This window comes from Bufo bufo, chromosome 1, assembly GCF_905171765.1.
Source record: "Bufo bufo chromosome 1, aBufBuf1.1, whole genome shotgun sequence".
Lineage (NCBI taxonomy): Eukaryota > Metazoa > Chordata > Amphibia > Anura > Bufonidae > Bufo > Bufo bufo.
In genome coordinates this window covers 519,397,611-519,410,164 of record NC_053389.1, presented here as the reverse complement: position 1 = coordinate 519,410,164, position 12,554 = coordinate 519,397,611, and the positions used below count along the sequence as shown (strand labels likewise).

The window sequence follows — 12,554 nt, the reverse complement described above, 5'->3', positions numbered from 1 at the left end:
AGATGCGGACAGCACATTCCAGCCCCATTAAAAATGAATGGGTCCGCACCTGTTCTGCAAAATTTCGGAACGGATGCGGACCCATTTTGCGGACGCGTGAATGGACCCAAACCCACATGTCATTGGAGACCATTCACATGAACGGTCCAGCTCAGTTTAATACAAGCAGCAACTGGTATCTTTATTACTAAAGTGGATTTTCCCTTAAGAATGTCAAATCTAGAAGTAGTCATCCGCCTGATCATTTAGTGCAGACGTCATTTTGCATATTGCATTAATTTGTTGTGTGCGCTCAGACGAGACGTAGCCAGATTGCTCATCATGTTGAGCCGTGCACTCCAGACACATCAGCCTTCTGGTTTGCAGAGCCATGTAACATGGTTGTTATAGAAACCCATTGCGTGTTCGGAGCTCTGATTGTCTTTGTCATCTTCTGAACTGCTTGAATGTGTCTTTGTACCACCATACTGCTACCACATCAGTACAAGGAATTGAACAGAAGTCAAGACACAGAAATGTCTTGTGTTTCTATTAGTGACAAACTATGTCCGGGGCCCGTTCTGCCACTATATATGTGTAGAAACTCATGTGTCTTCCTATCCCAGATAAAAACGCTTCATGTCCTGTCTTCCTAAAGCCCCCATTCACATGACGAAAACAGGGATCTGCAAAACTCGGACAGGCCGTGTGCACCCTGCATCGTGGTGTGGACCCATTGCCTTCAAGGAATCTGCGATCTACAAGATGCGGCCAAAGATAGGACATGTTCTATGTTTTGAGGCACATGTAAGGGCTCCTGTGCGCGTCTGGGTCTGTGCCGCCACATGGACTCCTGTCACGACAAACCATTTTGCGTCTCTGGAATTGGAGCAGAGGTGCAGTAATCCAGCACAGCCTACACACAGCAGATTGGGTGGTCTGTTTCCAGTAACTTCTGGTGCCGGCGGCTGCTGAGAACAGCTGATCACTGGAGATGCTGGGAGTTGGACTACCAGTGATATGATGTTGATGACCTTTCCTAAGAATAGGCCATCATTATCTAGACCCTGGACAAGCCATTTAAAAATAAAAAGTGAGCCATATGGGGGCCACCTCTTCTCTTTCAATGCCAGTCAGGTCCATGCTGCTCTCCACTTTCTGGTCCCAGAAATGCCAGAAAAGGCCTGCTCAGCCTTGTCTGGCTGTGTCTGGTCACCACTATGGCCAGTCCTATATATAATCTCCCAGGAGTAGGGCTGCAACAATTAATCGACTTTATCGATAATATTCGATAACGGGATTCGTTGTCGACGAATCCAGTTATCGAATAATCGCCAATTCGTTGCTATGCGGGAGGGCGGTTTACTTTAAATCACTGCATCTTTATTTTACCTTACAATGAAGCTCCAGTAACAGGCAGAGCGGACGGCAGCGTAACGTCACTCACTCACGTGACGCGCCTGCTCTGCCTGCTTCATTCATAAAGTGGCGGAGCAGGTGCGTCACGTGAGTGAGTGACGTTACGCCGCCCGCTCTGCCTGTTACCCGAGCTTCATTGTAAGGTAATAAAGATGCGCTGACGCTGAGTAAAAGTTACTGCCGGAATAGTCTGCTGTGAGCAGCGGGGCCGGGGCTGTTATGGGAGGGGGATCTGTGCACTGTTATGGGAGGGGGATCTGTGCACTGTTATGGGAGGGAGATCTGTGCACTGTTATGGGAGGGGGATCTGTGGATGACACGTATAGCATAAGATGCTATATAGTGTCATCCACAGATCCCCCCCCCCCCCCCCATAACAGTGCACAGATCCCCCTCCCCATAACAGTGCCATCCACAGATCCCCCCCCCCCTCCCCATAACAGTGCCATCCACAGATCCCCCCCCCCTCCCCATAACAGTGCCATCCACAGATCCCCCCCCTCCCCATAACAGTGCCATCCACAGATCCCCCTCCCCATAACAGTGCACAGATCCCCCTCCCCATAACAGTGCCATCCACAGATCCCCCTCCCCATAACAGTGCACAGATCCCCCTCCCCATAACAGTGCCATCCACAGATCCCCCCCCTCCCCATAACAGTGCCATCCACAGATCCCCCCTCCCCATAACAGTGCCATCCACAGATCCCCCTCCCCATAACAGTGCACAGATCCCCCTCCCCATAACAGTGCCATCCACAGATCCCCCTCCCCATAACAGTGCACAGATCCCCCTCCCCATAACAGTGCACAGATCCCCCTCCCCATAACAGTGCACAGATCCCCCTCCCCATAACAGTGCCATCCACAGATCCCCCCCTCCCCATAACAGTGCCATCCACAAATCCCCCCCCCCCATAACAGTGCCATCCACAGATCCCCCCCCATAACAGTGCCATCCACAGATCCCCCCCCTCCCCATAACAGTGCCATCCACAGATCCCCCCCCATAACAGTGCCATCCACAGATCCCCCCCCTCCCCATAACAGTGCCATCCACAGATCCCCCCCCTCCCCATAACAGTGCCATCCACAGATCCCCCTCCCCATAACAGTGCCATCCACAGATCCCCCCCCCCTCCCCATAACAGTGCCATCCACAATTTGTTTTAATATGGCCTTTGAACATAATTTTTCAAGTAAAATCATATAAACCTCTTTGTTTTGTAATTTTGGTGTTTTTTCCTGATTAATCGATTAAATTATCGACAACTAATCAATTATTCAAATAATTGTTAGCTGCAGCCCTACCCAGGAGTTATCTGTTGAAGTGATGACTAGTCACATTGTCCTGGTTGTTCTCATGCTCATTCAGACTTGATTGACATCAGTGGGGAGGTTAACACCAATGCTGCTTATATACCCTGGGCATGTACCGTCCTCAGCTTCATCTATGTGTAAGCTGGATCCCAAAGGAAAGGAATGGATTTTGCAGTCTCGTGGGGACCTCTCTTCGTCCATTTCTGGACCCTGCACATTGGAACCTGAAGCAGAGGACGATAATTATGTTAATTATTTTAATTATTAATAACCTTGCTCTTCGCTTTCTCTTGGTTTGTCTGTAATTCGGATATTAATACATAGAAGTACTAGCCATTATATAATCGAGCTGTGATGGATGATGGGGAATCTTGCACGTATCTTCTTCTCTGGACTTTGTACAAGCCGCCATTCGTGTGTTCTCTTTCGATTTCTTTTAGGACACCTTTGCACCTTGCTTGTGCAAACGGACATCTGGATGTGGTGAAACTGTTAGTAGAAAACAAGGCAAAATTAAATGTCTGCGACAACGACAGTCGATCTCCGCTAATGAAGGTATGTGTCAATCTGAAGATCTGCAGCTTTCTGTTGGGAGGACTGAGGATTCTTCAGTGCTGTGCTTTTCTAATAGGCCATACAGTGTCAACATGAACCGTGTGCAACCATTTTGCTAGAACATCAGGCAGATCCCAATGTGGTAGACGTCAATGAAAACGCTGCTCTTCATCTTGCTGCTCTCATTCCATCAATGACCGTAGCAGTTCAGCTGCTGGAACATGGGGCCAACATCAATGCAGTAAATAAGGTGAGCAGTGGACTCCATTTGAGTCTATGACGTATGAACTTTATAAGTACAATTTAGCGTTACACCAGTGGACTGGGTTTAACCAAAGTGATAAAATTTAGTATGGTTATACAGCTTCCGGAATAGAGTTCCACCTCATGACAAGTGAATATAGCAAGTCCACAACTTCCCTTAAAATACTTTTCTGGAGAATAAGACAAGAAGTCTGCAGCACTCCAAAAATTCCATATCAGCGCCTCGTTTCAGTCCTGTCACAGTACCTTTCTCCTGTGACAGAACTGAAACGTCACATTGACGTGGGTTAATAGGCTTTCTTTTTTAAATATGACATTTCTGGAGTACTGTGGACTATGGGCCAAATTAGGGGTGGGCGGTATAGGCGATATGCGATATAAATTTGGGCCACGATATGGATTTTCGCCATATCGCCTATATCGCCGGACCGCGATATGATTGCGCTCTCTGTGCGCACCATTTACTCCTGAGCCCGCCGGCCGGCACAGTGGAGGGAGAAGGAGGGAGTCCCTCCCTCCCCACTGTGCGCGGCTGCCGCTGAACACCAATGAGGATAGGACAGAGTAGGAGGAGGAGGGGAGGGACTGTGGCCGGCCATATCCCACAGGGTCCCCCTCCCCCCCTAGTTCATTGGTGGCAGTGGGCAGTTCCGATTGGAGTCCCAGCATGGCTCCGATCGGTTACCATAGCAGCCAGGACGCTACTGAAGTCCTGGCTGCGATGGTATGTTAGTGAGCATCATTATACTCACGTGCGCCGTGGCCGCCGGTCGCTCCTTCTTCTGTCTGTGCGGCGCATTGCTAATGCTTATAGCTGCCCACTGCCACCAATGATGGGGGGAGGAGGGGGACCCTGTGGCCACTGCCACCAATGATTAATACTGGGGAGGGGGGGTGGGTTTGAGTTACCATAGGGGAGCAGATCAGAGGCTGGGGGGGGGAGCAGATCAGAGGCTGGGGGGGGGGAGATGAGAGGCGGGGGGGGGGGAGCAGATGAGAGGCTGGGGGGGGGGGAGCAGATGAGAGGCTGGGGGGGGGAGCAGATGAGAGGCTGGGGGGGGGAGCAGATCAGAGGCTGGGGGGGGGAGCAGATCAGAGGCTGGGGGGGGGAGCAGATCAGAGGCTGGGGGGGGGGGAGCAGATCAGAGGCTGGGGGGGGGGGGGCAGATCAGAGGCTGGGGGGGGGGGGAGCAGATCAGAGGCTGGGGGGGGGGGGAGCAGATCAGAGGCTGGGGGGGGGGGGGAGCAGATCAGAGGCTGGGGGGGGGAGCAGATCAGAGGCTGGGGGGGAGCAGATCAGAGGCTGGAGGGGCACATGAGAGGCTGGGGGGGCACATGAGAGGCTGGCTGCCATGGTCAGTGTAAAGTCCTATTCACCCTAATAGAGCTCTATTAGGGTGAATATGACAAGGGTTCTAGCCCTTAAGGAGGCTAATAGTTATTAAATAAAAAGTAAAAAAAAAAAAGTTTAAACACCCCCCCAATATAGAAAACAATATATCGCAATATATATCGCATATCGCACATGCTTAAAATTATATCGCAATATAAATTTTAGGCCATATCGCCCACCCCTAGGCCAAATTCATCATTAAGGTTCGCTGCTTTTATGGCATATTTGCAACTTTTTCAACTGTACTTGTACAAAATATTTGGGCAAGTGTTGTTTCTCTGCCTGCCCTTGTCACTTTCCCAATAAAGGGTGTGTGGCGAGGGCAGGGCTGCAGCCCCGCTACACTTGTCATCTTCTACGCCAGTTTTGGTGTCCGCCCCCAAAGCGGAATGGAGACGGAACGGAGGCAAACTGATGCATTCTGAGCAGATTCTTTTCCATTCAGAATGCATTAGGGCAAAACTGATCCGTTTTGGTCCGCTTGTAAGGGCCCTGAATGGATCTCACAAACGGAAACCAAAACGTGAGTGTGAAAGTAGCCTAACTCATAAACAGCAGTTAAAAACTGTTCCTGTGGGGCATGGTACTTTGCTGCCTTCATCAGTCCCATAGACTTAGAACAGATCAGCACCACAAATGCTTGACCACAACTCGCTCTTCACTGTGGTCGTGCAGGAATTGGACCCTCAAGATCCCTGTCATAGTGATTTGTGGGTAAAAATGTCTGTGGGACAACGACTTCAAAGTGTTCTAAGCTTGGTGTTGGAACATATACCCATAGCATTGCCACAAAACGTCTCTTTCTAAAGGCACCTGTACACTTTTTTTGTATTGCCAGCCAAAACCAGTGTGTTCGGCCGGAGTGTCCCACAACAATCTTATGTGTATGGGGAGCTTCCGACTCTGCTGATAGCTTATGGTGGGGAAAAGCATGATAAGGTGCATTGAATTTCAGTGCCCGATCCTTTTATTCTTCTGGACAGAAGCCACCACCAGAGGTGTCTTACTTCAGCTCTCTCCTTTCTCCCCATAGAAAACACATACATGCTCGGCCTGGGGAGTTGAAAGAGAGCACTTTTGGCTGAACATGCACTCAGTCAACAGCTCCTGAAGGAGTATAGGCCTTGTCCTTACTCTAAATAGGCGGAAGATTGGCTGTGTTCAGTCATAAATCTGTTTACAATCTTTTTTTCTTTAAGGATGGCTGCACACCACTTATTCTTGCCGTTACTGAAAATCACCAAGAAATGGTTGAGCTTTTGATCAAAGAAGGAGCTGATATAAATTCAAGGGACAGCAATGGAAGGTAAAAATATACCTGACGATGGAGACGGTAATTTTGCATAGAAAAGATGTGAACGCTCTTCTGGAGGTTTTGGAGAAACCTTTGTTGTTGCCACTGCAGCCAATCAGAGTTCAGCTTTGATATCTCCAGTGTAGGTTGATTGGATAGATTCACCCTTTTTTGTTTGGACTTTAGCTGTCGTATTAGTATTATGTCAATTCTACCTTGTTCCTATGCTTGTAATAGATACACTCTGAAATCGCAATAGAAATCTTGGTTAAGGACCTAAATTGATGACGTCCTCCCTAGCTGCTGCTACAGCAGGTTCTGTTTGAAGTGTTCAGTAATATATGAAAACGTCTTCTCTACCTTGTGAGAAAGAGCGACAAAAATGCCATAGGCTTCACACATTTTTACATTTGAAGATTTCAAGTTTGGTTTTGCCAAGTTCTAGGCTTTCATCTAATAAGTATAGATGAAATTGATTTGGTGTAGTTCCCAACAGTCACTTTGATGAATTTTCGATCATGTTTGTTGGTTAATCCTGATGGGAATAGATGTCCTCATGGGAAGAAAACTCTTCTGCAAGGACCTTCTCCCAAAACCGTGGCAAGTGGAGGGTTTAGGTGGGGTGATACACCTGTCAAACTGTAACGTAGCTGTCCTAAGGCGAGCGCAGGGAGGACTGCGGCAGGGTATGTCCTATTTCTCTTGAGCAGGGGTATACAACCATGTCCAGATTGTACCACTGCAAAAACTAGAACTTTTATGTTAAGGATTGAAGTTATGGAGGGGGAATAGAGAGGCCTTCACATTGAAATATTTTTGGAGATCCCTCAGATCAGGAGATTGTTTATAAGACTGGTAATCCCAGTTGTCCTATGCATTTCTGCTTATGGTCATCTGTCTCCAGAAGACTCTCTTACCCACTTCATGTTAAAACTACATGCCCGATGCAGCTTTTCCAGCCACCTAACTGTTTTCTTTTAATGGGATGCTTCCATGATACTGATAGCAAAGGAAACACAATCTGAATTTCCAATAAAGTATGGAAATTGGCATCTAGCTTATTAATGGTGTTTTCCGAGATTTTAATACCAATGACCTATCCTCTAGGACTCCCGCCAATCAGCTGTTCGAGAAGGCGGATAAAGAGCAAGAGCTAATCTTACCAGAAACCTCCCTCTGGCCGTTAGAGGGGTAGTGATCATGGAGCTCTTTTTATTGTCTCATTAGGGCATATGGAAAGGGTTTATCCAAAGATGCACCCCTTGTAACGGTTTATTCAATACTATAGCATTTGCCTCTTATACATAATAAAATAACGTTCTAATTACAGGACATCTTTAATGATTGCAGCAAGCAACGGTCATATCAGTTTAGTGAAGTACCTTCTCCAAAACCAGGCTGATAGTTCTGTAAAAGATCTGACTGGTTGGACTGCTGATGATTATGCTGTTAATGATGGCCACCATGCGTAAGTTTTAATATCTTGTGTTTTAGGGATGGGTTTTGGTACATTTTCTATTGTGGCAGAAATGTCACCAGGCTGGGTTGTGTAATGAAATGTTGGAGTTGGATGTATTGGTGACTAAATAACACACATGTTATCTCCATAGTGCCATCATTTTTATTTGTTGTCTTTTACACCATTTTCCAGACTTGATTGATTCATTTATTCAGTGGATTGTTATGGTTATTATGTGAATATTATTTAGTGTCTTTCATTTTTCTATACCGTAAAGGATATTCTTTATTTTTTTATTTATTTTATATTTGGAATATACTAGCAAATGCATATATGCTTGTGTACTATAGCCCAGTAGAGGCACTTCTTTGTAGACTTTTTATTTTAGATTTTTCCATTGTATTAGTTTTTCTTTTCTTATATCATCTTGCTTTCTCTCTTGCAGATGCTCACAGTTAATTTTTGAACATGTCTCAAGGTCTAAGACTAACTCTTCTCCTCACTATGGAGCTAACAAGAAGGGAACATCAGTGGTTGGTAGATTTACTCTAGGCAGTCCAGCTACAGACAAAGAAGGTAAAGACAACCTAGATTTACCTAATTTAGGCTACTTTGACATTAGTGTTTTCAATTCCGCTATTGAGTTCCGTCATAGGATCTCAATAGCGGAAGAAAACGCTTCAGTTTTGTCCCCATTCATTGTCAATGGGGACAAAACTGAACTGAACGAAACGGAATGCTCCAAAATGCATTCCATTCCGTTTAGTTGCGCTCCCATCGCTGACAGAAAAACGCTGCAAGCAGAGTTTTTCTGTCCGCGATGTGGTGCACACAATGTAAGTCAATGGGGACGGATCCGTTTTCTCTGATACAATAGAAAACGGATCTGTCCCCTATTGACTTTCATTTGCGTTCATGACTGATTCGTCTTGGCTATAGAAGACATAATGCAACCGGATCCGCTCATGAAGGATGCATGCGGTGGTATTATTGTAACGGAAGAGTTTTTGCAGATCCATGACGGATCCGCAAAAAACGCTAGTGTGAAAGTAACCTTAGTGGCATCCTTCACTAAAATATATAAACAACTGTGCAGTATGGGTTTCTGCATTTTGTTTTGCATACCATATTTTTTTTTTGTTTTGTTTGTTTTTTTGCCACTTTCTATACATGATCAAAGACATGCTGAAGTGAGACAATCCCCATTATGTAACTGATACACTTGCTATATAATATGGAAACATTGTTGCACTTTGCTTGAGAGAGGTTCTGGGGACGGAGCTGAAACGTTGCATGGACATGGAGCAGTAAACAGCATAATTATTTTTTATCTCATTTTGGTATGTAATATATTTATTTAGCACCACCATATTCCGCAGCGCTTTAGAAATTCAGAAGGCTCATGTACAAAACAAAATACACATCGTAACTAGCTAATATACTGAAATACTAATAAACTGAAACACTAGGAGTGAGGGTCCTGCGCTATATATATATATATATATATATATATATATATATATATATATATATACATACATACATACATACATACATACATACATACATACATACATACATACATACATACATACACATACATGGAGAAGGTCAGGCAGCACTCCTTCAAACACAGCTATAGTTGTATGGGTGCCCGCGGTGGTCCCTCGATATAGGACAGAATCAGTAGAGAAAGAAAATCCGCAGAACTCCAAGTAAAAAATGTGCAATTTATTCACACATGTCAGCAAAAACAACGTTTCGGTTCTCTCTCTGACTTGACTTGAGAAAGGTCCTGTGAGAGGACCGAAACGTTGTTTTTGCTGACATGTGTGAATAAATTGCACATTTTTTACTTGGAGTGCTGCGGATTTTCTTTCTATATATATATATATATATATATATATATATATATATATATATATATATATATATATATTAGAGGCTGGTTTTAAAGTCAGTATAAAACTGAGTCTGCTTGTATAGCACCTACCAGTAGCCATTCGGCTCCAGGAGAAGTATATGGTGGGCTCAACGTGCATGTTGGTACTTGCATCCCTGGATCCGATGAAAGCTGTAATGGCACCGGACGGAGTTAAAAGCAGAGTGTGCTTGGCGTGCATGCTGCCCCTGCATTCCCTGGACTTTGTGTGGCTGTCATGGCCCATAAACAGGTAGGAACTAGTGTTAGGGACCACTCCATAGAGGCGACCTTGACGTGGTGAGTGGCTTATTACACTTTGGCCAAAATGTACACCAATGCCTCATCCAGCATGGAGGCAGGGCAGAATGCTGGTTGCAGAGTGCTATTGCATTTGTATTTTGCGTGTGTGTGTGTGTGTGTGTATATATATATATATTAAAGCTGAGAGTGTGTGTGTGTGTGTGTGTATGTCCGCTAAAGGAATCCTTACCGTTGCATTTACAATCACGAAATTTGGCACACAGGTACATCAGGTGTTCGAGAAGGTTTTAGACGAGGTCTCAGCTCTCTAGGACGTTTTGTTCCTGAGATACTCCCAAAAAATGCATTAGCCAATAGAAGCTTGGTCACATGACGCTTATCAGCCAATAGAAGCTCGCAGGTCCTCCAGTCTCCACATACAGTTTCATTCCAGGTTTCCATAACAACCCAGCCATTTATCTTCACTGCTGTAGGAGAGCTTTAAAGGAAATCTGTCACCAGGATAATTGCTATTAAAGTAAAGCCATGGCCTAATAGCACTTAGTACCTTATTTCAAGATGTGCCTTTGTTCCTGCAATAGATTTTTTTATCCTCTGAAAATCCAGTTTATTTGGTATGCAAATGAGCCAGTAAGGTGCCCAGAGGGGCGTCACTCTTGCAGGAAGGAGCCCAGACACGCCTACCCTCAAGACTTAAAACCCCGCCCCCAGATCCTGCTAAACCACGCCCCTGATCTGGTTAGCCTACGCCTCCTCCCACTCCTGAGCCAATGGGGATTGAAAAAATGAAGGCAAAACTCCACTCCTGTCAGCTGCAGGGGTGGGAGGGAGGGTGACTTTCATCCTGCAGCTTACACTCAGACAGCACAGTGCTGCTGTCTTAGAGTGAACTGTTCAAAAGGACATGCCCCCGATCTGGTTAGGCCACGCCCCCCAACTCAGCCGACTGAGATTGAAAAAATGAAGTTAAAAATCCATTTCTAGGTCTCGCTAAGCCACCCCCATATCGGGTTAGGCCATGCCTCCTCCCACTCCTGAGCTGACGGAGATTGAAAAGATGAAAGTAAAAATCTACTTCTGTCAGCTGCAGGGGTGGGAGAGAGGGTGACTTTCTCCCTGCAGCTGACACTCAGACAGTACAGTGTTGCTGTCTTAGAGTGAGCTGTTCAAAAGGACATGCCCCCGATCCAGTAAAGGCCACTGTTAAGGGGGCAACCCCTGTGGAGGTCAAAGTTAGGGGGTGGGCTGCTGTGGAGGTCCAATTTTAAGGGACTGGGCACTGTGGGGGGGGTCAGTATTCAGGAGCGGGGTGCTGTAGATGTCACTGTTATAGTGGATAGTGTTGATATCTTTTAACGACACACACAAACATTAAATTAAATAGATTAAATATACCCGAGTGAGTGGGTCCTTCAGCGTGTGTGTGTGTGTGTGTGTGTGTGTGTGTATACACACACACACATAAAATCTCCATGCAAAATGACTTTGTCTTTAAAATGTGCTGAGATTTGGGTTTAGGAGATTATAAGGTTAGGTTAGTGAGCGCATTACCTCTTATTACGCAGATCCTGATTGACAGTAAGCTGTACCTGCACCTTTTTTTTTATTTTTTTTAACTAGTTGCTTACTCCCCAGGGACCCACAGTGTCTTGTAGACAATCTTTAATCTTAGTTTTATGCAGATTCATCGCTGCTTTTCTGTAGGGTTTTCATGATGCAGCATAGTATAATGTATTGTATATATATAATTAACCCCTTAACAAGATGCGCCTTAGGGTATTATAGCATCAGCATTATGTATTCCGTTATACCATGGTTATAACCGAAAATAACGGAATCCATAGACTGAAGTCAAAACGGAAGCCTTTAAGAGGTATTCCGTTTTGATCTGTCAAAATAGAAGTCTATGGGAAGCATAACTGATCCGTCTGGTTCCCGTTATGCAAGACGGAAAGCAAAGTCCTGTCTGTTATTATGGAAAGCAAAATGGAATGCCTTTTAAAGGCTTCCGTTTTGCATTCCGTCATAATGCAAGTCTATGGGCAGCATAACGGTTCCGTCCTGGTTTCCGTTATGCAGGACCGGACTTCTGCATAATGGGTCCATTATGCTGCCCATAGACTTGTATTATGAAGGATCAAAACGGATTCTGTCTTATGGATTCCGTTATAACCGAAAGCCATAACGGAATACATAACGCTGATGTGAACCCACCCTTACATGTATGGCAGATGTCATCTCTTTTAAAGATGGTTCTCACCCTGGGAGGACATAGCAGACGCTAATGTCTGAGATTAACAATAACAATGATCACAGACATTTAACCCCTCAGGTGCATGGTCAATTGTGACTACGGCATCTGAGGTGTTTTTCTCGGTAGTGCTGCTCTCTTGCGGCCTGAACAAGTCCAGTGCTGAGATCGGAGAAGCTGTTTGTTCAAGTTAGTAGCCTGGGTCTCTGAAGAGTTCCATGCTATTACAGAAGTAGTTCTTATGGAGATCTGCAGGTGGCAGGGCTCCGTAAGGAAATAGTGAATCTGTCATACACTGCAATGCTAATGCATTACAGTGTAAGGGAGAAGGGATCTGAAAATCACAAATTCAAGCCCCCTAGGGGGCTTAAATAAAGTTTAAAAAAAATGTATACAAAAATTTTAATCACTGACCTTTTTCGTTTAATAAAAATA

General features: G+C 45.3%; 1 protein-coding gene across 5 annotated transcripts in view; it reads left to right on the top strand.

Annotated features, from left to right (window-relative positions):
• Positions 1-12,554, top strand: part of ANKRD26 (ankyrin repeat domain 26) — a 107,215-nt gene that overhangs the window by 20,135 nt on the left and 74,526 nt on the right. For all 5 annotated transcript variants that reach the window (XM_040411513.1, XM_040411521.1, XM_040411504.1 and 2 more), the window contains exons 2-6: positions 3,159-3,273; positions 3,350-3,523; positions 6,130-6,236; positions 7,555-7,692; positions 8,129-8,259. In XM_040411513.1, the coding sequence (XP_040267447.1) occupies positions 3,159-3,273; positions 3,350-3,523; positions 6,130-6,236; positions 7,555-7,692; positions 8,129-8,259 (665 nt within the window). The remainder of the gene's footprint in view (positions 1-3,158; positions 3,274-3,349; positions 3,524-6,129; positions 6,237-7,554; positions 7,693-8,128; positions 8,260-12,554) is intronic.